The sequence below is a fragment of the Armigeres subalbatus genome, unplaced genomic scaffold, assembly GCF_024139115.2.
Source record: "Armigeres subalbatus isolate Guangzhou_Male unplaced genomic scaffold, GZ_Asu_2 Contig1871, whole genome shotgun sequence".
In the NCBI taxonomy this organism is placed as follows: Eukaryota; Metazoa; Arthropoda; class Insecta; order Diptera; family Culicidae; genus Armigeres; species Armigeres subalbatus.
The window spans coordinates 75,248-99,321 of record NW_026942696.1 but is presented as its reverse complement, the minus strand read 5'-3'; the positions used below and the strand labels follow the sequence as shown (position 1 = coordinate 99,321).

The following is a 24,074-nucleotide window of genomic DNA, read 5'->3' as shown; positions in this document are numbered from 1 at the left end:
ATTAGCATGATTGGCAATAATGTTTCGCATTTAAAGAAAATCTTTGTATCTTGTCATTTATCCATGTAATGTTCTAATAAAAAAAAAACCCGCAAACTCCGATAGAACAATATTTCAATTTGCGCAAATACTCAGATAAAAGTAGTTGACTAAAAAAAGTTATTTCAAGCTCCTAAGGTAAATTTCAATAAGTAATACTTAGTTTAGCGGTGAGATGCGCGGCTATAAAGAAAAACCATGTTGATGGTGGCTGGGTTCGATTCCCGGTGCCGGTCTGGGCAATTTTCGGTTTGAAAATTGTCTCGACCTCCCTGGGCATAAAAGTATCATCGTGTTCGCCTCATGATATACGAATGCTAAAATGGTAACTTGACGTAGAAACCTCGCGGGTAATAACTGTGGAAGTGCTGAATTAACACTAAGCAGCGAGGCGGAAATGTCCCAGTGTAAGGATATAATGCCAATAAGAGATGGATTATGCATTAAAATGGGAATGAAAAATGATGCATCGAAATGAGAAAAAACTGTGATTAAATTCACTGAGAGCGCAAAGAGGGCGCTGTGATTAAGTTCACTGAGAGCACGCAAGGGTGCTGTGATTAAATTCACTGAGAGCGCGAAGAAGGCGCTGTGATTAAATTCACTGAGTGCGCAAAGAAAGCGCTGTGATTAAATTCACTGAGAGCACGCGAGGGTGCTGTGATTAAATTCACTGAGAGCGCGAAGAGAGCGCTGTGATTAAATTCACTGAGAGCGCAAAGAAAGCGCTGTGATTAAATTCACTGAGAGCACGCGAGAGTGCTGTGATTAAATTCACTGAGAGCGCAAAGAGAGCGCTGTGCTTAAATTCACTAAGAGCAAGAAAGAGTGTTGTGATTGATTTCACTACGAGCGCTGTACTGAGAGTGTGTGAAAAGCGCTGTGATTAAATTCTCTGAGTGCGCATCAAATGTATGTAAGCATGTTAGAAGTCATATGATTGAATTCACTAAGTGCGTGCATAAAAACCACTGTAATTTGATACCTCTGTAGTGTTGTAAGTGTTGTGACTGATTGTCACTGATGATACAACAAATGTGCTGTGAATTAGTTTAATATGAACGTGAAGCGTTCTAGTTTACCGAAACTGTACAAAACATCTGATGGTTAAAGTTTACTAAAAGCATGTCAAATGTGTTGTGTTCAAATTCACCGAGAATCGATATTTCTCCTGTTTGTAAACCCAGCTCTATTATTCGGAAACGAAGATAATGGCTTTATGAGGACTGTGGAAAGCTGTAGTAAGCATTGTGTTTGAATCCAATTAGTGAGTACAGAGAGCATAATGATCTAATTTCATCAAAGTGTTTAGTATTTACAAAGCGCTGTAGTGACATAGTGGTAAAGTGGAAAGTGGAAAAGGATGAAAAAAATGCACTCTTGGTACGAGGTGCCCAAAACGTTTGATATCTCATAGAATCGCTTATACTGCATTTTTGGCATAAGTAATTCATTACTAAGTTATGATGAGAAGGTTGTCAGAATCCCCAGAAGCTAAAAAAAAGTAACCTACTTCTGCTCAGCTGTTAGAACTAAATAAAACCAGTCGATAATCGTTGCCCAAATAAAACAGTCGCATTTAGAATAAACTCAAATAGTGCCAATTTGTCCTTTGCTCGCTGTATTTAATTGGATGTAACTCGGTGTCCGGAAGTGCTAGTGAGTCAGTGCCGTTCGAGTAGGGTCCTCTGAGGCCACATCCTGCCACTCCCGAGCCGTTGGTGCAACAGTAACTACTTGTTTATTATAATGTGTGACCAGTTTCGTAAATTTTGAGTATGCATTTTGAAGTTATCGATATTTCGGTTTGTATAGGGTGGAAAATCTAGAGGACCTTTGGCAGGTATACTGGGCAAACCTTCCTTACGTATGTTAACATGTTTATGGGCCAATTTTCTAACAAAAAAAAATGTTAGTTGAACTTAAGGAAAAAAATAAACAAATCTAAAAAAAAAGCAAAAAAAGAAAAGATAATAATAGATAGGTTGTTAGTATTTTGGTAAAAAGTTAGACTATATAATTCATAAACATTTAACTTGAAGTTTCTTGAAGTAGTGTTCGCAAAATCATACTCAAACAGCAATCATCGGGCCCTCACTCGAGAGAAAACTCACGTTTGACGCTGCGAGGAAGTATCACACTAGGTAGAAGGAAGGAATTATTGAGAGTTCTTACCTAACTGAAGACCCTAGACACCGACACACCTTCATCTTACGCTGCTGTTGGATTTCCTTGAAGACATTTGTTGGTACAGGTCATGCTGTATAATATCACAATCGAAGCACTAATGGATGGTTAAATATGATTACTTCTGTATATAAGAACCTAGTATGGAATTTTTACGATTGCTTTCGAACAAGTCATAAATCGACGAAAACAATATAAGTTTAATCGGATTAGATCGCAAATATCGTTTATAAAGACCTGCGTTCTCATGCAAATCAAATTTAAACAAACACGAAGTACTAAAATCGTATAAATGTAGTATTTAGTCTCATAAGTTTTAATATCTAAGCGCTTGTCAATACCAAGCATTTATCTACATTATGATTGTCAAAATTGCGCTGCTTTCAAGAGTCGCTGAGTAGCAGCAAGGATTTAGTATCGGTCTCTTACTCCAGAGCTCAAATGATCGAGACAGGGTTGGTTATTTTTTTATGTTCACATTTTACTGGATCGTAATAATGCTTACGAAAACTCAAGAAAGTCGTTGTTCAGTACGTATATGGCCTCCACTTTAGTATGAATATGGCGTTTCTGTGAATTACATTCAAGTTATCTTGTTGGTATATAATAATCTAAATTAACTGCAATACGTATCAAAATGTTGACTGAGAATACGATAACACAACGAAAATGTATCTGTCCAGCGTTTTGGGTTCTATTTTTGAAGGATAGTTAGTGGGATGTAAATTAAGACAGGAAATTTTACGATCCCCCGTAAGTGCTAGTGGTTGGTATTGTTGGTATGCAAGTTTATATAAACGTTTATATATAAATAAAAAAACATTGTTAGATTTTACTCTTATCTAGACTATACTTTTTTGAAAACAAAATATAATACTTAAGTGTGTTCCATAAATATAATCTAGGTATTTCATCAAGTAAGACATCTGTTAAAAAAAAATTCAAAATCCCCGTCATAGTATCGTTTATTTTAAATGATATGAATATAAGTAAAACGATTACGTACCACTGTTATTGACAACTGTTTATTTCGATTAAATTTACTATTTCCTTCTAGTTGGTAGTAGCAGTGAGGACAATAATCTTTCGAGCATCGGTGATCATCGCTGAATGGCGATGCCGAAGGGATAACTAAGCAATATACAAATTTATAAGAAAACGGAGTAGTTTGAGAGGAAACTAGTGATGAGAAAGCAAGTACAATGTGAATTGATTATTTCCTGCGCGTGGTTTGCGCTGATACATCAATTATAAATATCTGAGAAAAATTATTTCTTCCCAGGTTGTAAATAAATATCAGTTTGGTTTATGGAAGTTTTTACTACTTTTCTTTAATTCTTTGATTCTCATCATACTACGGTAACATTCTCTAAAAAAAAAATAGATACGACTTGCAGTGCGCATTTACAGTTTTTGGATTGTTCTTTTTTGTTTCGTAGATAAAAAATAGTGTTACCTTTTTATAACGTGTCACACATGTCAAGATTTTATTTATTTTACATTGAATGCAGACAAAACAGGTAGTTTAGGTTCGAGTAACATATGTTTTATTAAAAAAAAAATAATACAACCTGTTATAAACAATTTTATATCTGTTTTATCGGCTATCTCACTTGAAAAAAAAATAAAAAAACTAATATAAAAAAATGGATGGAAACCGATTGCGGATAGGTTCAATATGAATTGCAAAATAATCCTATGATTCATTCATATGCTTTGAAACAATCAACCAGCATGTTATAGAAAACATATATTTTATAGAAAGGGGGATGTGGTGACTGGTGATTCAATTGTGTGAACCTCCATACTCATTGTGTGATTCGGTAGTGTGTTCATTTATATAATTAACCTGTGTGCGACACATTGATTGACCAGTGACCAGCGGTGTGAACTCCACAGTAAAGTCAATTGGGCTTTAGTCTGATATACACTCTCGTGCTGAGTACACGCGGCTACCACAGGCATGAAACTGTTTTCAATGAAAAACATTGAGATCAAGGATCATTGGTGCAGACACCAGCGAATGAGCAGCCGCTGGGTCTGCCGAGAAGCCATAAAATAGCGCAACGCGATTTTTTCCTTTCATTCTGACCGGGACAAGCGAAGCAACCGCATCATCGATTGAACAGCACTCACACCTTTTAGCAGGGAATGAAGTCTGCACCGATCGCTTTTTCGGCTCGACACCATCGAAGACACCATCATCAGCCGATTAGCAGCCGACAGCAGCAGTCCACCCTATAGACCCGACAAAGCAGCAATGCTGAGCAGATACCGGCAGCAGCAGCAGAGTCGAGCCGAGACCGGCCGGCATCGGTGATGAACCGAGACAGGCTGAAGAAAAGCCACATGATGCAGCATGTATGTCCAAAAAACAAACGGTTCTTCAGAGAGCCAATAATAGAGATCAATATCAAAGCTTTCAATACCCTTCGGGATAGAAATTGTACTTGGGTTATTTATTATTTATTCAGACTAAGGCCGAAGTGGCCTGTGCGGTATGTAAGAGTCTTCTCCATTCGGCTCGGTCCATGGCAACACGTCGCCAGCCACGCAGTCTACGGAGGGTCCACAAGTCATCTTCCACCTGATCGATCCACCTTGCCCGCTGTGCACCTCGCCTTCTTGTTCCCGTCGGATCGTTGTCAAGAACCATTTTCACCGGGTTACTGTCGGACATTCTGGCTACGTGCCCGGCCCACCGCAGTTTTCCATTTTTCGCGGTGTGAACGATGGATGGTTCTCCCAACAGCTGATGCAACTCGTGGTTCATTCGCCTCCACCATGTATCGTCCGCCGTCTGGACCCTAGATGGTACGCAGCACTTTCCTTTCGAAAACTCCGAGTGCGCGTTGGTCCTCCACGAGCATCGTCCAGGTCTCGTGTCCGTAGAGGACTACCGGTCTAATGAGCGTTTTGTAGATGGTCAGTTTGGTACGGCGGCGAACTCTATTCGATCGAAGCGTCTTGCGGAGTCCAAAGTATGCACGATTTCCAGCCACTATACGTCTCCGAATTTCTCTGCTGGTATCATTTTCGGCAGTCACCAGTGAGCCCAAGTACACAAATTCTTCTACCACCTCGATTTCATCACCACCGATGCCAACTCGCGGTGGGTGGCTCACATTGTCTTCTCTTGAACCTCTTCCTATCATGTACATCGTCTTCGACGTGTTTATGACTAGTCCGATCCGCTTAGCTTCCCTCTTCAGTATGATGTAGGCTTCCTCCATCTTCTCAAAGTTACATGTCATAATATTTATGTCGTCGGCGAAAGCAAATAGCTGGACGGACTTATTGAAAATTGTGCCACTCGTGTTAATCCCTGCTCTTCGTATTATCCCTTTCAAAGCAATGTGGAATAGCAGAGATGAAAGACCATCACCTTGCCGTAACCCTCTGCGGGTTTCGAAGGGACTCGAGAATGCCCCTGAAACTCGAACTACGCACATCACCCGATCCATCGTCGCTTTGATCAACCGTGTCAGTTTATCCGGAAATCCGTTTTCGTGCATTAGCTGCCATAGCTGGTCCCGATCGATTGTATCATATGCGGCTTTGAAGTCGATGAATAGATGATGTGTGGGCACGTTGTATTCGCGGCACTTCTGCAGTACTTGGCGAATGGCGAACACCTGGTCCGTGGTGGAGCGTTCGCCCATAAAACCCGCCTGGTACTGCCCCACGAACTCCCTTGCAATTGGTGCTAGTCAACGGCATAAAATTTGGGAGAGTACCTTGTAGGCGGCGTTCAGCAATGTGATTGCGCGGTAGTTGCTACAATCCAGCTTATCGCCCTTTTTGTAGATGGGACACACGACACCTTCCATCCACTCCTGCGGCAAAACTTCCTCCTCCCAAATCTTGGTAATGACCCAGTGCAGCGCTCTAGCCAGTGCCTCACCACCGTGTTTAAACAGTTCTCCTGGTAGTTGGTCAACCCCACAGGTTTTGTTGTTCTTCAGCCGGCCAATCTCATCCTGGATTTCCTGGAGATCCGGAGCCGGTAGAATTATGTCCTGCGCGCGCGTTCCCCAGGTCCATCACCATACCGCCATCTTCGTCTGCCACATCGCCATTCAGGTGCTCTTCGTAGTGCTGCTGCCACCTTTGGATCACCTCACGCTCGTTCGTAAAGAAGGTTCCCGTTTATGTTCCTTGCACATATCAGGCTGTGGCACGTGGCCCTTACGTGAACGGTTCAACTTTTCATAGAACTTTCGTGTGTTATTAGTGCGGTACAGTTGCTCCGTCTCTTCACGGTCTCGATCTTCCTGCTGACGCTTTTTCCTCCGGAAAATCGAGTTTTGTCTGTTCCGCGCCTGTTTATATCGTGCCTCATTCGCCCTCGTGCGGTGTTGCAGCAATCTCGCCCATGCTGCATTCTTCTCTTCTACTAACTGCTCACCATTCATTCGCCGTCATACCAGTCGTTTCTCCGATCCGGGGGCACCGTGCCAAGTGCAGCGGTTGCGGTGCTACCAATGGCGGATCGAATATCTCTCCAGCCATCTTCAAGAGACGCTGCGCCTAGCTGCTCTTCCGTTGGAAGTGCCACTTCCAGCTGCTGCGCGTATTCTTGGGCTAGCCTACCGTCTTGTAGCCGCCCAATATTAAGCCGCGGCGTCCGACTTCGACGCGTGTTGTACACCGTCGAGAGTTTTGAGCGCAGGCAAACTGCAACGAGGTAGTGGTCGGATTCAATATTCGCACTGCGGTAAGTGCGGACGTTCGTGATGTCGGAGAAGAATTTACCGTCGATTAGAACGTGGTCGATTTGGTTTTCCGTTTCTTGGTTAGGTGATCTCCATGTGGCCTTGTGGATATTTTTGCGGGGAAAGAAGGTGCTTCGTACTACCATTCCGCGGGAGGCTGCAAAGTTTATGCATCGTTGGCCGTTGTCGTTCGATACGGTATGCAGACTATCCGGTCCGATGATCGGTTTATACATTTCCTCCCTTCCTACCTGAGCGTTCATGTCACCGATGACGATTTTGACGTCCCGCAGTGGGCATCCATCGTATGTCTGCTCCAGCTGTGCGTAGAACGCTTCTTTCTCGTCGTCGGGTCTCCCTTCGTGTGGGCAGTGCACGTTGATGATGCTATAGTTGAAGAAACGGCCTTTAATCCTCAGCTTGCTCATCCTTGCGTTGATTGGCTGCCACCCAATCACGCGTTGGCGCATTTTTCCCAGCACTATAAAGCCGGTTCCCAGCTCGTTGGTGGTGCCACAGCTTTGTAGAAGGTAGACGCCCGATGCCCGCGTTTCCCCCCTTTCCGTCCTGTCCTGCAAATCTCCTGCAGCGCCACGCCGTCGAGGTTGCGGGGATGTAATTCATCGTAGATCATCCTGTCGCAACCTGCGAAACCTAGCGACTTGCAGTTCCATGTTCCAAGCTTCCAATCGTGATCCCGTATCCGTCCCCCAGGCCTTTGCCGATTATATCGAGTCGCATTATCTCTTATATTGTTCGTAATTATTGGTTTTCCAGGCGGCTTATTGGGGCTGCGCAAACCTCCTGTCTCGCCGGAGAGCCGTCGTGTCAGGGCTGTTTAGCGTCCCACCTAACACCAGGACTTGGGCTTGCGCGCTTTGAGCGGCACACGGTCGCTTTGGCGGAGCTTACTTGCGGATACATGCAGCTTTTTATAGAGGTTTAACAGGGCCCACTGTCAAACCCCACCACATCCTAGGCAGGCGCCACAACTCGCAGATGGCCTGGGGAGGGATCGTCAAGCCCTTGGACAAAGTCCCTGCTGCCCCGGAAGCAGCAGCAGAGTCGAGCCGAGACCGGCCGGCATCGGTGATGAACCGAGACAGGCTGAAGAAAAGCCACATGATGCAGCATGTATGTCCAAAAAACAAACGGTTCTTCAGAGAGCCAATAATAGAGATCAATATCAAAGCTTTCAATACCCTTTCGATAGAAATTGTACTTAAAAGCAAATCCAATATTCTAGTGATAAAATTTTATGCGTGATTTTCATAAATAGCGTCAAAACTAACAGTGGATTATTTTTCTGATTTAACCGCGAAGTGGACGAAGGACTTCGCTTGACCATGCCTAAAAAAACATAATATGTACAAATCTCTCACATAATATTTGGATATTTGGATTAAAAAAAAAAACACCGATAACAGCTCAAACATTAATAAACTATCAATCGATTTTTCATCAAATGTTGGATTTTTTGGCATTGATCAAGAAATATCTAGATAAACATTGTTTGATACTGACCGCACACAAAGCAAACGTGACTGAATGATCGTCCCATGTTACCAATTCTAAATCTTATCATTCGAAATCCCATGTCCGGGTGTTTCTTTCCATCTACTACTAACAATGTTGTCTGAGAAAAGAAGACGTACTTCTCACCTGAACTGCAATTCTAAGCTCGCTTGTCCGGCTTATTGGCCTGTATCAAGCGAAAAGTCCCGTTAGGAAATAGACGAGCAACAAGCGTAAAAAAGAAGAAGCCCTTCTCAAACGCGTTGATGATGATGACGCTTCGGCTGACAAAGAAGCGGGATACAAGACACTGGCTGATTGGCCCACCAATTGGGAAGCAGAGAAGATTTAAAATAAGGTATAAAAGAAAAGTACATTCGCTCGCCGAGCATTCAGTCTTTTTTATATCACAACTATAAATTCGCGGTTATTTGAAAAGATCGTTTTCTTACTTTTTGGACTTAGCCGAAGCAAACAGCCTTTTTCAAGGCTCTAAGAGTTAAAAATAATGTTCTCCTTCAGTCGCTATCGCACGGATTAGGAGGCCCTACATCCCCTGCTGGGCCAACTTGTGGCTTATTTCAGGCAGTCCTTCAGTGGGAAGGTTGCCACTGTCGAGGCTAATATTCCGTGACCGGACAGATACTTCCTGAATTGTTTTTGATGATTCTTGTTCGAGGTAGATTTGATTTCTGTGTCGGTTTGATGAGAAGATTTTGACAAGGAATGGTATGCAACGCCGATTATTTATCCAAAATAGTTGATGTGAGAAATTTGGACATGTTATGTATCTTAAAGGCATGGTCAAGTCAAGTCCTACGTCCACTTAGCGGATATGTCACAGACATTACCCACTGTTCGTTTATGGTAAATTTCTAATTCTTCATGGAAATTTTATTTTGTTGCCATGGCTTTCACTGTTGACAGTTTAGTTATCATGACAATTGCTGTAGTTATTTTTACTATTTTTTGAAATAGTCAATTTCAACACGTTCATGTAGTTATTTTTACTACAAGACTATTTTCAATGTAGTCTGTAGTCTATCATATACCATTTATTGTACTCTACTGGAAATACATACATCAGGAACGAAACGTTTGATGGAGCCTAGATTTGTGTGGACTATCAAAAATTTGTTGTGAATTTTCGAAACCATAAACAATTTTTCTTGTTTTGTCGAAATCTTTCAGATGACGTGTGAATCATCTGTGTACACCGGTGGACTACCGTTAATACATTTTTTTCCCATTTTTTTGTGGAAGACTATCTTTGGAAATTGATAGCGAAACCCCTTGGATGCGCTAACAATACACTGTTATCAAATTTTGACTATGATTTTTTTATCACCTATCAGACATGATACGATAGGCGCCATTCTACACTGATTTCATACAAAGGGTTTATTCACAATTTACGTTACACGTATCATGAGGGTTCTGTTCGCCATCAATATTTGTGTCAATGCTGGAACTGGATTTGCCATGAGGGGAAAATATAACATCATTTGCATCCAGGCAATTACTCATATGCAGCAGCTTTATGAGTGAAATTATTGATGTCACTCATAATAGTAGGTAGTTTGTACAACTAGTTGCAAAAAGATAATTTTTAAAGCACGAGTGGTACGTTTATCCAACGAGGATAGTCGATTTTTTTTCCTCATGCACTGTTTCAACTTGCCCCGCATATCGGGGCGTTCTGTAATAAAATATTACGTTTAATAGCAAGGGTGATGTTATTTCAACTTGCCCCTTTGCATGCATTGCAATTTCCCTCGATGGGTTAAAAATGCGGAACAATTTGAAACGAACAAAATCCAAAAAAATAAACGGATCTTCGATTCTTCATAACATTTATGCTTATATAGCATTGAATGATTGAAAACAGTAAAAAATTGATGAAAAAAATCTCCCAAACAATATTTTGTAGGGAAAGTCGAGAAAGCACATGTCTAGCGTACTGGTTTCGTGAGATCAAACCCCACCGATGGAAGCTATTAGTTTTTTTTTTTTATTAGTTAGTTTCAGTAAGTACATACTTCATCAGCCAGCTGTTTTTTCTCTGGATCTAAAAGTTCGTGTTCAGTTTCGATTGCTTCAGGATCTGGAAAGGACTGGTGAAACACATTGAAGAGTTGTCACTACGAAAGGGAGGGTGACGAAAATTATAATTTTGCGCGACGTAATTAGTGAGCATACCTTCATCTTGAATGATTCATTTACATACAGCGTATCTCCTATTTGTTTTGGCCACTATAAGAATGATTTGAGACAGCTTTTCAATCGTGTCAAAACAACTGCAGAATGAAGAACTTCGTATCCATACTCCTGCTTGGGGCCATGATTTCAATGGCCTTTACCTGGCCAATCGACCCTAGTAAGTTGATTTTAGATTCAGAGTTTTCTCTGAATCTCAAAATCTCAATATGTACTCAAAGGTTATCTTAAAATTTTACAGATTCGTGTGGCCCGGTTAAGATTTACAGTCTGTGTGGAACTGCATGTCCAGCATCGTGTGATTTATTGGATACCATCATACCATGTCCATTGATCTGTGTCGAAGGATGCTTTTGCCCTGAAGGATTAGTGCTGGACTCCGAAGAAAATTGTATTCAGCCGTTTCAATGCCCAGGAAAGATAAATTGGCGTGAAGGAAAGTGAAAGTCAGTACTCACTAAGTTCTATTTATACGGTAGACTTGACGTACTGTGCCACAACAGGTATTCTGATGAATTCATAAATATTAAGAAAATAAAGAGATTTAAAAAAAGCAATACATTCTAATTGTAATTTGGAATCCCAATTATTCGATTAATTAAAGGCATTTGGTCATAAGTGCATAGTCTTACTAGCATTTACAGGATTCGATTCGTCATTAATGATTTTTGAGGGAGTGCCAGTGTTTAGGAACGTAAAACACGGAAGCCACTTGTTACATAGTTTCATCTAATCGATTTCTCGATCCCAAATTCCCACACTTTTTTTTTAATATTTCCCGATTTTGTTATATGTTTTACCGATTTTTGCTTTGCGTTCAACCGATCGAAGATAAAAATCAGCAGAGAAAAAACTAGTGGAGAACAACATTGGTTCATACGATTCGTATGATGATTTGGGGATGACATGGCGAACATCGATACTATGTTTATAGATAAATTAATTTCATTACGAGACCGCACGTATAGAATATAATACCTAATAATTTATTGTGTCAATATTTAAACTATCACATATATGTTGCTTTGAATGTTCTACCGAAACTACATACAATATTTAAAGTATAGCGAAAAAAAAAACATGTTAAATTAACTCAAGACAAAAAAAAAACTACCCCGTTCTTCCCCTATGTGAATATTAATAGGCATAAGTAGTAGCATTATTGAGACAATCCACCGGTTCCACACATTTGTTGTCCGGGTCCAGAACGAAACCTTCGCGGCAGAAGCAGCCAGGCACACAAATTTCCGGACACGGTTCAGGTTCCTTGTGCTCGATTGTTTCGCACGTTTCTGGGCACGCCGATCCACACTCGGTGAACACTTTGTTCTCATCACAACAGTCTGAAAATCAGAAAATAGGACAGTTTCAAAAATCAAAACATTTCTTTCATCGGATATGACTACTTACGTGGTTTGCCGAAAGAAGTGACAAATAGTGCCACCGACATCAGCGTAGCGACCAGGATGGAACGCATTTTGTTGAGATTTGAGGTAGCAAAGCAAAAGTGGTCGATGGATACGAATAAGTTCGCATTGATAACGATGTTCTGAAGATTACTGAATATCACGAACGAACCGTGGAAGCCCTTTATAGACGGACTGATTCTGATACGCACTTTAGGGCGCACATTATTATTGTTTTTATGTGATTCATTGCTATCAAAGGGATATCGACAATTAACCGACACTTTGTTTACAGATTTTGTATCGCATCACACGATATAGTATACTGTATTTATAAACAGAAATGGAATTTTTGGTGGAAAACAACTGGAACTTTAGATAACAAATGTAACGCTGCTGAACAACAAGATACACCTATGTTAGCTAGCAATTATGAATTTCTTATAGGGAACGACGTACCATGCGTTTGTTTTTTCTCGATTTGGTAGGGGCATAGACGCGGGTGGAGGCGCGTGGTACATCATAGTTTATTACCGCTACCCGACAGAGCAAACAAACAATCCTTATTTTTTAACGCCTAACAACACTGATTATGGTTTCAAAAGCATGCATCATACAGAAGTTGATGATGGGCTAACAAAGCTAGCAAACTCAAACAATTCATCAACAATCAGAGATAAGATTTGTATTGTTCTAATTTTATAAACATACAAACTGTAATTGAAGATCAATGGTAGGCAGCAATGCTGATAAATGTCGTCTCATTCACTTGAACGCTGACACACAAATCTAGTCTGCCATTTTTGCCCTTTTCGTCTTCCATGCTGTCTCATTTGAATAGTGCCTCTAGTCAATTGAGTTTTTCTATTCTGGTTTCTGAAGTCAATTACACTAAATAAGTGTTTACCAAATATTTGGAAGCGCAATTGTACATAAACTGGGTAGTTACTTATCAGATGATAGAAGTTCCATAATGGGGTTCACAACCATCACAAACATATGATTCAACACACGTTGAGTAATTATATGCCTGGTTTGATGTTTTTTCGGTGATAAAAGACACACAGAATCAGTTTTTGATAACGTTTCGGTTTTTTAATCCTTTCAGCCATCATCAGATATTCCAAGACGTACACTTCCACCAGTGGCGCCTGCAGTGGGTGGGACAAATAGGACATGTTATTATTATTTATGTTTATGAGGTTTCATCACCGCGAGAAACTTACAGAGACAGGCCTGTCTTGGTAAGATAGTTCCCACGCTATCAGCTAAGCCGTTCCTGGGTGGACGTTAGGCAAAATAACAGCGATTTCAGTTTCGTGTTGTTCTTCAATTAATTTTCAACTTCTATATGATTTCATACTTGTCGCTCGCTTGCGATAACTTTCAATTCTGTGTTTCATCGTACTTTGTAAACCTGCTCCCTTCCACTTTGAGCCTAGATAGTTCGATCTCACCGATTTATATATATGCGGTATATGAGAGTCCTTTCCATTCGGCTCGGTCCATGGCTAAACGTCGCCAACCTAGCAATATACGGAGGGTCCACAAGTTATCTTCCACCTGATCCATCCACCTTACCATCTGCGCACCTCGCTTTCTTGTGCCCGTCGGATCGTTGTCGGGAACTGGAGAACTGGAACCACCACAGTCTTCCGATTTTCGCGGTGTGAACGATGGATGGTTCTCCCAGCAGCTCATGCAACTCGTGGTTTATTCGCCTCCTCCACGTACCGTCCACCATCTGCACCCCATCGTAGATAGTACGCAGTACTTTCCTTTCGAAAACTTCAAGTGCGCGTTTGTCCTCCACGAGCATCGTCCAGGTCTCGTGTCCGTAGAGAACTACCGGTCTAATGAGCGTTTTGTAGATTGTCAGTTTGGTACGGCGGCGAATTATATTCGATCGGAGCGTCTTGCGGAGTCCAAAGTATGTACGATTTCCAACCACTATGCGTCTCCGAATTTCTCTGCTGGTATCATTTTCGGCAGTCACCAGTGAGCCCAAGTACAAAATTCTTCTACCACGTCGATTTCGTCACCACCGATGCAAACTCGCGGTGGGTGGCTCACTTTGTCTTCTCTTGAACCTGTGCTTATCATGTACTTTGTCTTCAACGTGTTGATGGCTAGTCCGATCCCTTAGCATCCCTCTTCATTCTGATGAAGGATTCCTCCATCTTCTCAAAATTACGTGCCATAATATCTATTTCGTCAGCGCAGCCAAATAGTTGGACGGACTTTATTGAAAATTGTACCACTCGTGTTAATCCCTGCTCTTCGTATTACCCCTTCAAAAGCGATGTTGAAAAGCAGATACGAAAGACCATCACCTTGCCGTAGCCCTCTGTGCGTTTCGAGGGGACTCGAGAATGCCCCTGAAACTCGAATTACACACATCATCCGATCCATCGTCGCTTTGATCAACCGTATCAATTTTTCCGGAAATCGTGTTCGTGCATTAGCTGCCATAGCTGGTCCCGATCAGGCTTGCCAAAAACTCCTCGCCGAGTAGAAAATGAGCAAGAGCAAGAGTTTTTTTGAGGAGCAGAAATAAGCATCATAACTCACAACATTGTGCATCATTAAACCCGAGCTTGTGCGTCGCAAAACAAGAGCGAGTCTATCTGTTCATCTTTTTCTTGTGGTGCGTCACTCACTTACACTCACACTCAAAACAGCCTCCAAGATTTTTTCACATACAAAGCGTCGCTCCGGAGGCTCAATGAATGCTCTTTCGCCCGACGCCTCACTCACATGTGTTTTTATTTTGCTTTTCCTCACTCTGCGTATTTGTACCTCTGCTTTTTTACGCTTCCACTCAATTGTGAGGATGCAAAGGCAGCATTTTGCTGATGATGATTTTATTTGACTCTAGCGAGGTTGAGGAGTTTTGTCAAGCCACTCCCGATCGATTGTATCATATGCGGCTTTGAAGTCGATGAACAAATGATGCGTGGGCACGTTGTATTTGCGGTATTTCTGTAGTACTTGGCGAATGGCGAACACCTGGTCCGTGGTAGAGCGTTCACCCGTAAATCCCGCCTGGTACTGCCCCACGAACTCTCTTGCAATTGGTGTTAGTCGGCGGCGTTCAGCGATGTTAGAAAAGAAATAAATTCACCCTACAACACTCCAGTAAAATGCTAATATCTTTGCGTAATAAACTTTAATCTTCTCGCGATTTTCAGCATAACATTCTGTATTTAATTCTACAAGAACTGAATGAGTATCATTGTTCTTGATCGTAAATTGTGCCGTCCAATTGCAAATCACTGTTTTTGGATGTTTCTGCATACATTTTTTTTTTTCCATATAAACTTCCAACGAGTTTAGCACCGCCCAAACGTTGACCGATTTGGCTGAAATTTTGTCCAGAGCATCAGGGCATCAAATAGAACCGAAAAAAACCGAAAAAATTGAAAAAGTGTTTTTTGAGCCACCCTACCCAGGGGCTTTGTTGTTTTTCAGCCGGCCGATCTCCTCCTGGATTTCCTGGAGAGTATTTCCTTCTTCCTACCTCCTATTTTCTTCTTCCACTTCCTACTTCATTCCTTCTTTTTCCTTCTTTCTTTTTTCTCCGATCTCTTTATTTCTTTCTTCTCTCTTTTTATTTCTCCCTTCTCTCTTTTTTCCTCCCTCCTTTTTGTATTTTTTCTTCTTCATTCATTCTTCTATCTTCTACTTTCTTCGTTCTTCCTTTTTCGTTCTACCTTCTCTTTTTCTTCTTCCTTCTTTCTTCTATATTCTTCCTTCTTGATGTTTCCTTCTTCCCTCGTCTTTCTTTCTTCTTTCTTCCTTTTTTCTTTCTTCCTTCTTACTTCTACTTACTTCTTCCGTCTTTTTCCTTTCTTATTTCTTCTTTCTTCCTTCCTCCATATGTTTTTTCTTTCTGCTTTTTTTTTTCTTTTTTCCTCTTCCTTCTCCCATCCCCAACAAATATTCAAAGCTTGTAGAGAGAAGCTTATTCAACTTGAATTGCTTGTTGGGTTTTCCTTCTACCTTCTCCCTTCCTTCTTCCTTCCTCCTTCCTTCTTTCTTCTTTCTTCATCCTTCTTCTTACTTCCTTCTTTCGTTTGCCTTCTTCTTTCTGCCTTCCTTCTTTAATTTTTATTCTTGTTCCTTGATTCTTTCTTCTTCCGCCTTCCTTCTTTTTTTGTTGATTCATTATTTAGCGATGATCTGGCTTCGTATTGCTTGCTACTCGTTACCACACTTATCAATTCTTACCTATCACATTTCACTTCACACCAATAACTTTACATTACTCATTTCTCATTTGTCACTTCTCACTTTCTTTTTTTCTTTATTAAGTAGAGCTCTTGTTAATAAATAGAAAAACATATACAGTGACCGGCATAATAAAAAGCCCACTAGCCGTTTTTCATACAAAATGGTCAACTTTGGAGATCTAGATCTCGATTGCGTATGAACCAATTTTGCTGAAAATTTTACCAGAGCACAGATATAACTTGAATTTTACCACACCTGAGTTTCGAACATATTGATTCATAGGGTAAAAAATTATTGCGGTAATACCAAAATGATTTTTTTGGCAAAAAATATTTTTTTAAATATCTTGAGTTCTATAGGTTGGAAACTGATTACTTATTCAGCAAAAACGCGTATTTTGGCAATACAAAAAAGTTTGCGGAACATACTTGTACACTAAGAGTTGTAGTTTTCAAGATATTATAAAATAAATTTTTTGCCAAAAAAATCGTTTTGGTATTACCGCGACAATTTTTTACCCTATAAATCAATATGGTCGAAATTCAGGTGTGGTAAAATTCAAGTTATATCTGAGCTTTGGTCAAATTTTCAGCAAAATTGGTTCACACGCAATCGAGGTCTAGATCTCTAAAGTTGACCATTTTGTATGAAAAACGGCAAGTGGGCTTTTTATTATGCAGGTCACTGTAGTTTGTTGGTGGCAATATAGTTGCCACTGCCTTATAAAGGGTTAATAAGAAAACGTATTTAACAAAACCTGCCAAAGCCGTCATTTCCCCTAGTTGATGCGAGCAGATTTTTTTTTACTGTACGAAATTCAACTGAATGGTGACTGTTAGAATTTCGATGGCGTCAACAGCGTTTTCAATTACGACTTTCGGTGATGGTTGCCGCAGAATATTTAATAGCAATAATGGCGTCTGCAGCTATCAGCGGTAAATCACTGAGTTGCTACAGCTTCTAAGTGAATGTTTTCGCAACTTATCATTAGGTTGCTGTTAATAGTTGGAAAGGCGCATTATGAAAAGTGAATCGGTCCTTTTCCCGCGAAATAGGATTGATTTGTCAGTAATTTTCTTCAAAGTTCACTGCTGCACTTGGCACGGTGGCTCCGGATCAGAGAAACGACTGGTATGACGGCGAATGTGAGCAGTTAGTTGAGGAGAAGAATGCAGCATGGGCGAGATTGCTGCAACACCGCACGAGGGCGAACGAGGCACGATACAAACGGGCGCGGAACAGACAAAACTCGATTTTACGGAGGAAAAAGCGTCAGCAGGAAGATCGAGACCGTGAAGAGACGGAGTAACTGTACCGCGCTAATAACACACGCAACTTTTATGAAAAGTTAATCCGTTCACGTAAGGGCCACGTGCCACAACCTGATATGTGTAAGGAAATAAACGGGAACCTTCTTACGAACGGTGATCCAAAGGTGGCGGCAGCACTACGAAGAACACCTGAATGGCGATGTGGCAGACGAAGATGGCGGTATGGTGATGGACCTGGGGGAACGCGCGCAGGACATAATTCTACCAGCTCCGGATCTCCAGGAAATCCAGGAGGAGATTGGCCGGCTGAAGAACAACAAAGCCCCTGGGGTTGACCAACTACCAGGAAAGCTATTTAAACACGGTGGTGAGGCACTGGCTAGAACGCTGCACTGGGTCATTACCAAGATTTGGGAGGAGGAAGTTTTGCCGCAGGAGTGGATGGAAGGTGTCGTGTGTCCCATCTACAAAAAGGGCGATAAGCTGGATTGTAGCAACTACCGCGCAATCTCATTGCTGAACGCCGCCTACAAGGTACTCTCCCAAATTTTATGCCATCGACTAGCACCAACTGCAAGGAAGTTCGTGGGGCAGTACCAGGCGGGTTTTATGGGCGAACGCTCCACCACGAACCAGGAGTTCGCCATTCGCCAAGTACTACAGAAATGCCGCGAATACAACCTGTGCAACATCATCTATTCATCGACTTCAAAGCCGCATATGATACAATCGATCGGGACCAGCTATGGCAGCTAATGCACGAACACGATTTCCGGATAAACTGACACGGTTGATCAAAGCGACGATGGATCGGGTGGTGTGCGTAGTTCAAATTTCAGGGGCATTCTCGAGTCCCTTCGAAACCCGCAGAGGGTTACGGCCAGGTGATGGTCTTTCGTGCCTGCTATTCAATATCGCTTTGGAAGGGGTAATACGAAGAGCAGGGATTAACACGAGTGGTACAATTTTCAATAAGTCCGTCCAGCTATTTGGCTTCGCCGACGACATAGATATTATGGCACGTAACTTTGAGAAGATGGAGGAAGCCTACATCAGAATGAAGAGGGAAGCTAAGCGGATCGGACTAGTCATCAACACGTCGAAGACGAAGTACATGATAGGAAGAAGTTCAAGAAAAGACAATGTGAGCCACCCACCGCGAGTTTGCATCGGTGGTGACGAAATCGAGGTGGTAGAAGAATTTGTGTACTTGTGCTCACTGGTGACTGCCGAAAATGATACCAGCAGAGAAATTCGGAGACGCATAGTGGCTGGAAATCGTACATACTTTGGACTCCGCAAGGCGCTCCGATCGAATAGAGTTCGCCGCCGTACCAAACTGACAATCTACAAAACGCTCATTAGACCGGTAGTCCTCTACGGACACGAGACCTGGACGATACTCGTTGAGGACCAACGCGCACTGGGAGTTTTCGAAAGGAAAGTGCTGCGTACCATCTATAATTGGGGTGCAGGTGGTGGACGGTACATGGGGCAGGCGAATGAACCACGAGTTGCTACAGCTATTGGGAGAACCATCCATCGTTCACACCGCGAAAATCGGACGACTGCGGTGGGCCGGGCACGTAGCCAGAATATCGGACAGTAACCCGGTGAAAATTGTTCTCGACAACGATCCGACAGGCACAAGAAGGCAAGGTGCGCAGCCAGCATGATGGGTCGATCAGGTGGAAGACGATTTGCGGACCCTCCGTAGATTGTGTGGTTTGCAACGTGTAGCCATGGACCGAGCTGAATGGAGAAGACTCTTATATACCGCACAGGCCACTTCGGCCTTAGTCTGAATAAATGAAATGAATGAGATTAAACTCTAGGTTCACTAGATGCGAATAAAAACAGAGCTAGTGAATGCAGAGCCATCATATACATACAAATATGCACCAACAGTTTTTATATAGAAGACTCTAACCCATTGCTAATTGGGTATGAAATGAATGCCAATAAATATTCAATTAATTAATATTCAATCAATCGAAACGTTTTCCACACCCTCAAATAGATAAACCATCGAATGTTTCTTCGCAATCTTCCCTCCTAATTCACATTTATTTTCCTTCTTGTATCGTTACCGGTTCCACCACCAACAGAGTGATAACTATGAGCACGACCCCGCCAACAACTCTCCGAGCAGCCGGCACACGTCTCCCGGCCGCAGTGCGGGGCCAAGTAATTCACCGGCCGGTGCTGCGGCGGCGGTATCCGGTGTGAGTCCACCGAAGCGATCGAAAAAACAAACGACGAAACACCGGGCAGCGGCCACGGAACTCGACAAACTGCAAACGGCTCCACCAATCAAATCCGGTGACCCTGGTAACAGCAACGCGTCATCGACACCTGCCGCGGGCACCATCGATCGGGTAAGAGCATAATATTTACCATATACCTAGGTAGACAGAATTATACAATCGACAGTAACTCCTAACCTTGTGTTGTGTAAAAACCTTATCGACTTCTATCGCAGCGAGTCTTGTTTTCGTTCATTATTGAAGCCAACACCAGGAAAAGACGCTATAATGCGCGGCCAATAAGCAAGACAATGCTCTGGATTGGATTTCCAGATTAGTAAAATCTCTAAACTGGAAATTTTCTCGACTTCATGAAGAAAATTATGTTTGGCCGCATCTTATAAAAATGTATAAAATACGCTTGTTGTGAAAATACTTTCGTACAACAAACACTAAACTGCATTAGTAACTCTAACACCTTCTCTATACTTTTAGAACGTTACGCCGCTACCCGGCTTCCAGCAAGCATTCGGGTCCACGGAAATTGGCAAATTTTCCGAAGCTTTCTTCAACAGCAACAGTCCCGACCCAAATGAACTCCATCCTGAAGGATCGCTACCGGCCGGCCACCATCATCACCATCCACACCCACATCATTCGCACCACGGCCATCCACCGCACCCTCTAATGATGATGGATTCGCCCGACGTAGAGAACACGTTGAGTCCTCAATCGTGGGAACCGACGGGACCGGGTGATCCATACGAGACCACATCGACGACGACAACGGCGTTCAACCTGCAAATTGGCACAAGCTTCCATCCATCGTACTACGAATCGCCGTCCTATGCGTCGTCGGACCATGCGGTGGATTCCCCATTGGGGAACTACTTTAGCGAAATGACGTGCAGTGAGTATGTGAACTGAGGCAAAGGATGTGAGAGACGGACCTGGAAGCTCTTTGAACTAGGACCATATAGGTGTGAAACCATGATGAAAATCAAATAGTTTTCAAGTCTGGTGAGATGCAAAGATTAATTCGTCATAGGCAACCGAATCAAAATGTTCGAAATGTTTCATTTATCAGAACGCTTTTATATTGGAAATGTTCACCTGCTCTGCGAGATTTTTTTTCTCAATAATATCAGTTCTATGAAATCCTTTAAAAATATTCAAAACGCTTCTGAACCCATAAGAATCCAGTGATGCTTCAATTCAAGTACAAAATTATTTCAAACAGGAAAACCAATATGCGTCAAGAAATAATGCAGATAACTTTCAAGATTTGTAACATTATTCCAAATTCATTCGAACATTGAAAATCTAATTGAACGTTCGATAACCGACAACATATGTTCCGAATCAGATTCGATTTGCAAAGCTCCTAGACATTGATTGTAGATTATTGACGTGGCATTACAAGGCATTACAATAGTTAAAATGCATGGAAAAAGATCGCAGAAACTAATGATCGAAAGATGTTATATAGCAAAATGTGATGGTGTATAAAATATTTTTTTCAAATCTAGAAAATAAATCGCCAAAATTGACTTGTGAATAGCTAACTCTTAACCATCTATCTATGAACAATTTATAATTGACGGCATCTAATCTTAGTCGTTTCCCCTTTTAACTCCTCCATATGCTCCATATGAAGCAAAAATAAATAAATTGATTGTAAACTGCATGCCAAAATTAGTGAACAATTTGAACGATACGGACGTCTGCATGAAAAGGTTTATAGAATATTGATGGCAAGTCGCGCTGTCGATCGATTGTTTGTCCTCCAAGCAATTTCTTGTTTTTTATTCAGAGTAATAATCATCAATATGTTTAAGTTATTGCAAAACTCATCTCTACCATAAAATAGTTGAAACGATTACGATTTTTTTTAACATTTCACAACTTAGATTTTTAAAAAAGGCATAGGGGTCGTACACTTCTTACGTACTTAAGCAATTTTTCTGTTTTTTTTTAATGCTAAGTTCTAGAAATGCTGGCATTGTAGAGGAGGACAGATTGATCAGTAGGAGCCTTTAAAAGCATTATTTTGCCAATCGGTCCCTTCAAAATTTGCCTCACTGAATGAACGCATAAACAAGTCCTCACATAGAGAAAGAACATTGATAATATTCCCATAATTACAAACAATATGTTAAAGACTTATGTAAATAATGCCTATCAATGCTGTTGATCCAATTAGGTATGGTTCATGCATATAAAAAATCCAGTGCAAGCACATAAATATTAGTGTTTAATATCAAACAGTACATAATAAGTGTTATTGTTGTTAAATGGACGTGAACTCGTGACACTGATCAGAACAGAATAAAAGCTAATCACAAACAAAATTTACACACGAAGAGATGGAAAATTCTTTCCTCCAAAACAGATGAATCTCAATCAGCGAGTACGGAATCGACCGAAGAGTTAAAATAATTTTTATTAAAAAGAGATAAATGTGCCTTAACGAGAATCACCCGATGTGGGGACGGTGGGGATATTGTTAGCGAAAATTGAACGAAGTTGAGAAACGAGCGATTCCGAAATCCAATTTAGTTACAGCACTTCATTCCATTTGTGCAAAGCAAACATAGCATACGTGTAATGCAACATGACCGACCATTATTCAGTTCCAAATGAAACACGCTTCCGTTCGGTAGTGGATCTCAAATTCTTCCCTAATTTACAAATAATCAACTAGACGTTTCCTTGCGATGGAGTTTATATTCAAAATAAAGGAAAAGCACACACAATAAGTCGATACCAGTCTACATATACCAAAGTTAGTATACATACTAGTGATTTTGAAACGTTTTAAGGCATAAATTGGTAACGAAAAATGAAAGAAAAAAAACAACGGTTTCCGGTATTCGAAATTGAGACAAAATTGTATTTTTAGGAGCATCTTAATTTTTACGAAATAAATTAAAGGAAAGATAAACTAATCAAAATTTTTAATAATTCGTGTTTGTGGAATCTCCAAGCAGATCTGTAACATATTAACAAAAAAACGAAAAGAATTTATTAAATCAATGAGAACTATTTCAATAAACCGAAGAAAACATCCAACATTTATACTCATATAGAAGCATAAAGCAGTTTAGCCAAGGAACATGTTTGTAAGTTTCGTGAAGTCGAATACAGACCATTGATGATATATTTTTATAGTTGTAACGAACGTTCAAAAACGCGTTAATCTGAAAAAGAAAACAACCACTAAAAAAGGTTGAAAATAATCGAAAAAAAAAATAGAACGACATCCAGAATATTTCATTCCAAATATTTCTGTGCAGAAAATGCCCTTCAAAAATGTCAACAAATGATTTTCCTCCAAATTAAGCAACTTATCCATTGTCTGTCAAACATTGATTATCTTCGGGAGATGAAAAAAAAAACGTAAACAAAATGGTGAAAGGAAAGAAGAAAAACAAAAGTTCAAACAAATCTCTAACAAGTCTAGTCAAGTAGCGTAAACATAATATTCAATCAAAACTAGTCAAATACCAGAGTTGAATAAATTGAAAATTGCTAAATGAAACATAAATTGAAGTTTTATTTTTCTTGTGCCAAGAGGGATTTTTGTGCCTTTTCATTATGTATTATTACGGAGAAAAAGAAAAATTTGGATAGCTCCGCGGAAATAACGCGCAATGAGCAATCCCCGCAAGGAGGAAGTGTAACAAAGAATGCGTTGATTTCAATTCTTGTTTAGAAAATACATGATAGACAAGTTTGGTTTGATTTTTCTGCAGTTAAGCAGATTGTTGTTCCTAGGAGGTTTGGCGTGAAATTCGAAAAGCTTTGCGTTTACCCAACTAAACGAACAATGGAAAAAATGGAGCTTGTAATCCAGCATGAGGGTTGGAACTGACTGCATTGAAATAAGTCTAACCCGTATGCATTTTTACAACATAATTATTCTAAGATTATTCTACCCAATAACCTTTTTAACCTCCAAAGTTAAAACAAAGCCCCAAACACACATTTAAGAGACAGTGTCGCTAGTTCATCTTTCTTTCCCTCCTATCGATCCACATAGCCCGTAATTCTTATTCCTTCCTATGGCGATAGGACTTGCCTACCGAACTGACGTAGAATATTGGGCTATTATATGAGCGAAAACTATATTTAAAAGTAGAGGGAATTGAATTAATGTTTAGTATTTTTTAAATTATTCGCATAACGACTTCCAAAGTGGGTCAACTCCGTGTAGTTATTTCACGGAATGACATATTAAAAGTA

At 40.9% G+C, this 24,074-nt stretch overlaps 2 protein-coding genes across 2 annotated transcripts; one reads left to right on the top strand and one right to left on the bottom strand.

The window, feature by feature from the left end:
* Positions 1-11,810: 11,810 nt before the first annotated feature.
* Positions 11,811-12,218, bottom strand: LOC134203478 (cysteine-rich venom protein 6-like). The gene is made up of 2 exons (XM_062678350.1): positions 12,084-12,218; positions 11,811-12,016 (listed from the first exon to the last, which is right to left on the bottom strand). The coding sequence occupies exons 1-2, from the start codon at positions 12,148-12,150 to the stop codon at positions 11,811-11,813; spliced, it is 273 nt and encodes a 90-aa protein (XP_062534334.1). The 5' UTR covers positions 12,151-12,218.
* A 5,974-nt stretch (positions 12,219-18,192) lies between these two features.
* LOC134203480 (dual specificity tyrosine-phosphorylation-regulated kinase 1A-like) lies at positions 18,193-23,364 on the top strand. Its single transcript, XM_062678351.1, has 3 exons — positions 18,193-18,237; positions 19,692-19,961; positions 20,325-23,364. The coding sequence occupies exons 1-3, from the start codon at positions 18,193-18,195 to the stop codon at positions 20,754-20,756; spliced, it is 747 nt and encodes a 248-aa protein (XP_062534335.1). The 3' UTR covers positions 20,757-23,364.
* Positions 23,365-24,074: the final 710 nt, after the last annotated feature.

What these genes read in the sequence shown, in the direction of transcription:
- LOC134203480 (XM_062678351.1), top strand. Translation starts at nt 18,193, where the DNA reads ATGGGCGAACGCTCCACCACGAACCAGGAGTTCGCCATTCGCCAA. An exon ending in AGGAGTTCGCCATTCGCCAA is followed by an intron (nt 18,238 to 19,691) that starts GTACTACAGAAA and finishes CACCACCAACAG; the next exon opens with AGTGATAACTATGAGCACGA. An exon ending in CCGCGGGCACCATCGATCGG is followed by an intron (nt 19,962 to 20,324) that starts GTAAGAGCATAA and finishes CTATACTTTTAG; the next exon opens with AACGTTACGCCGCTACCCGG.
- LOC134203478 (XM_062678350.1), bottom strand. Translation starts at nt 12,150, where the DNA reads ATGCGTTCCATCCTGGTCGCTACGCTGATGTCGGTGGCACTATTTGTC. An exon ending in CACTTCTTTCGGCAAACCAC is followed by an intron (nt 12,017 to 12,083) that starts GTAAGTAGTCAT and finishes TCTGATTTTCAG; the next exon opens with ACTGTTGTGATGAGAACAAA.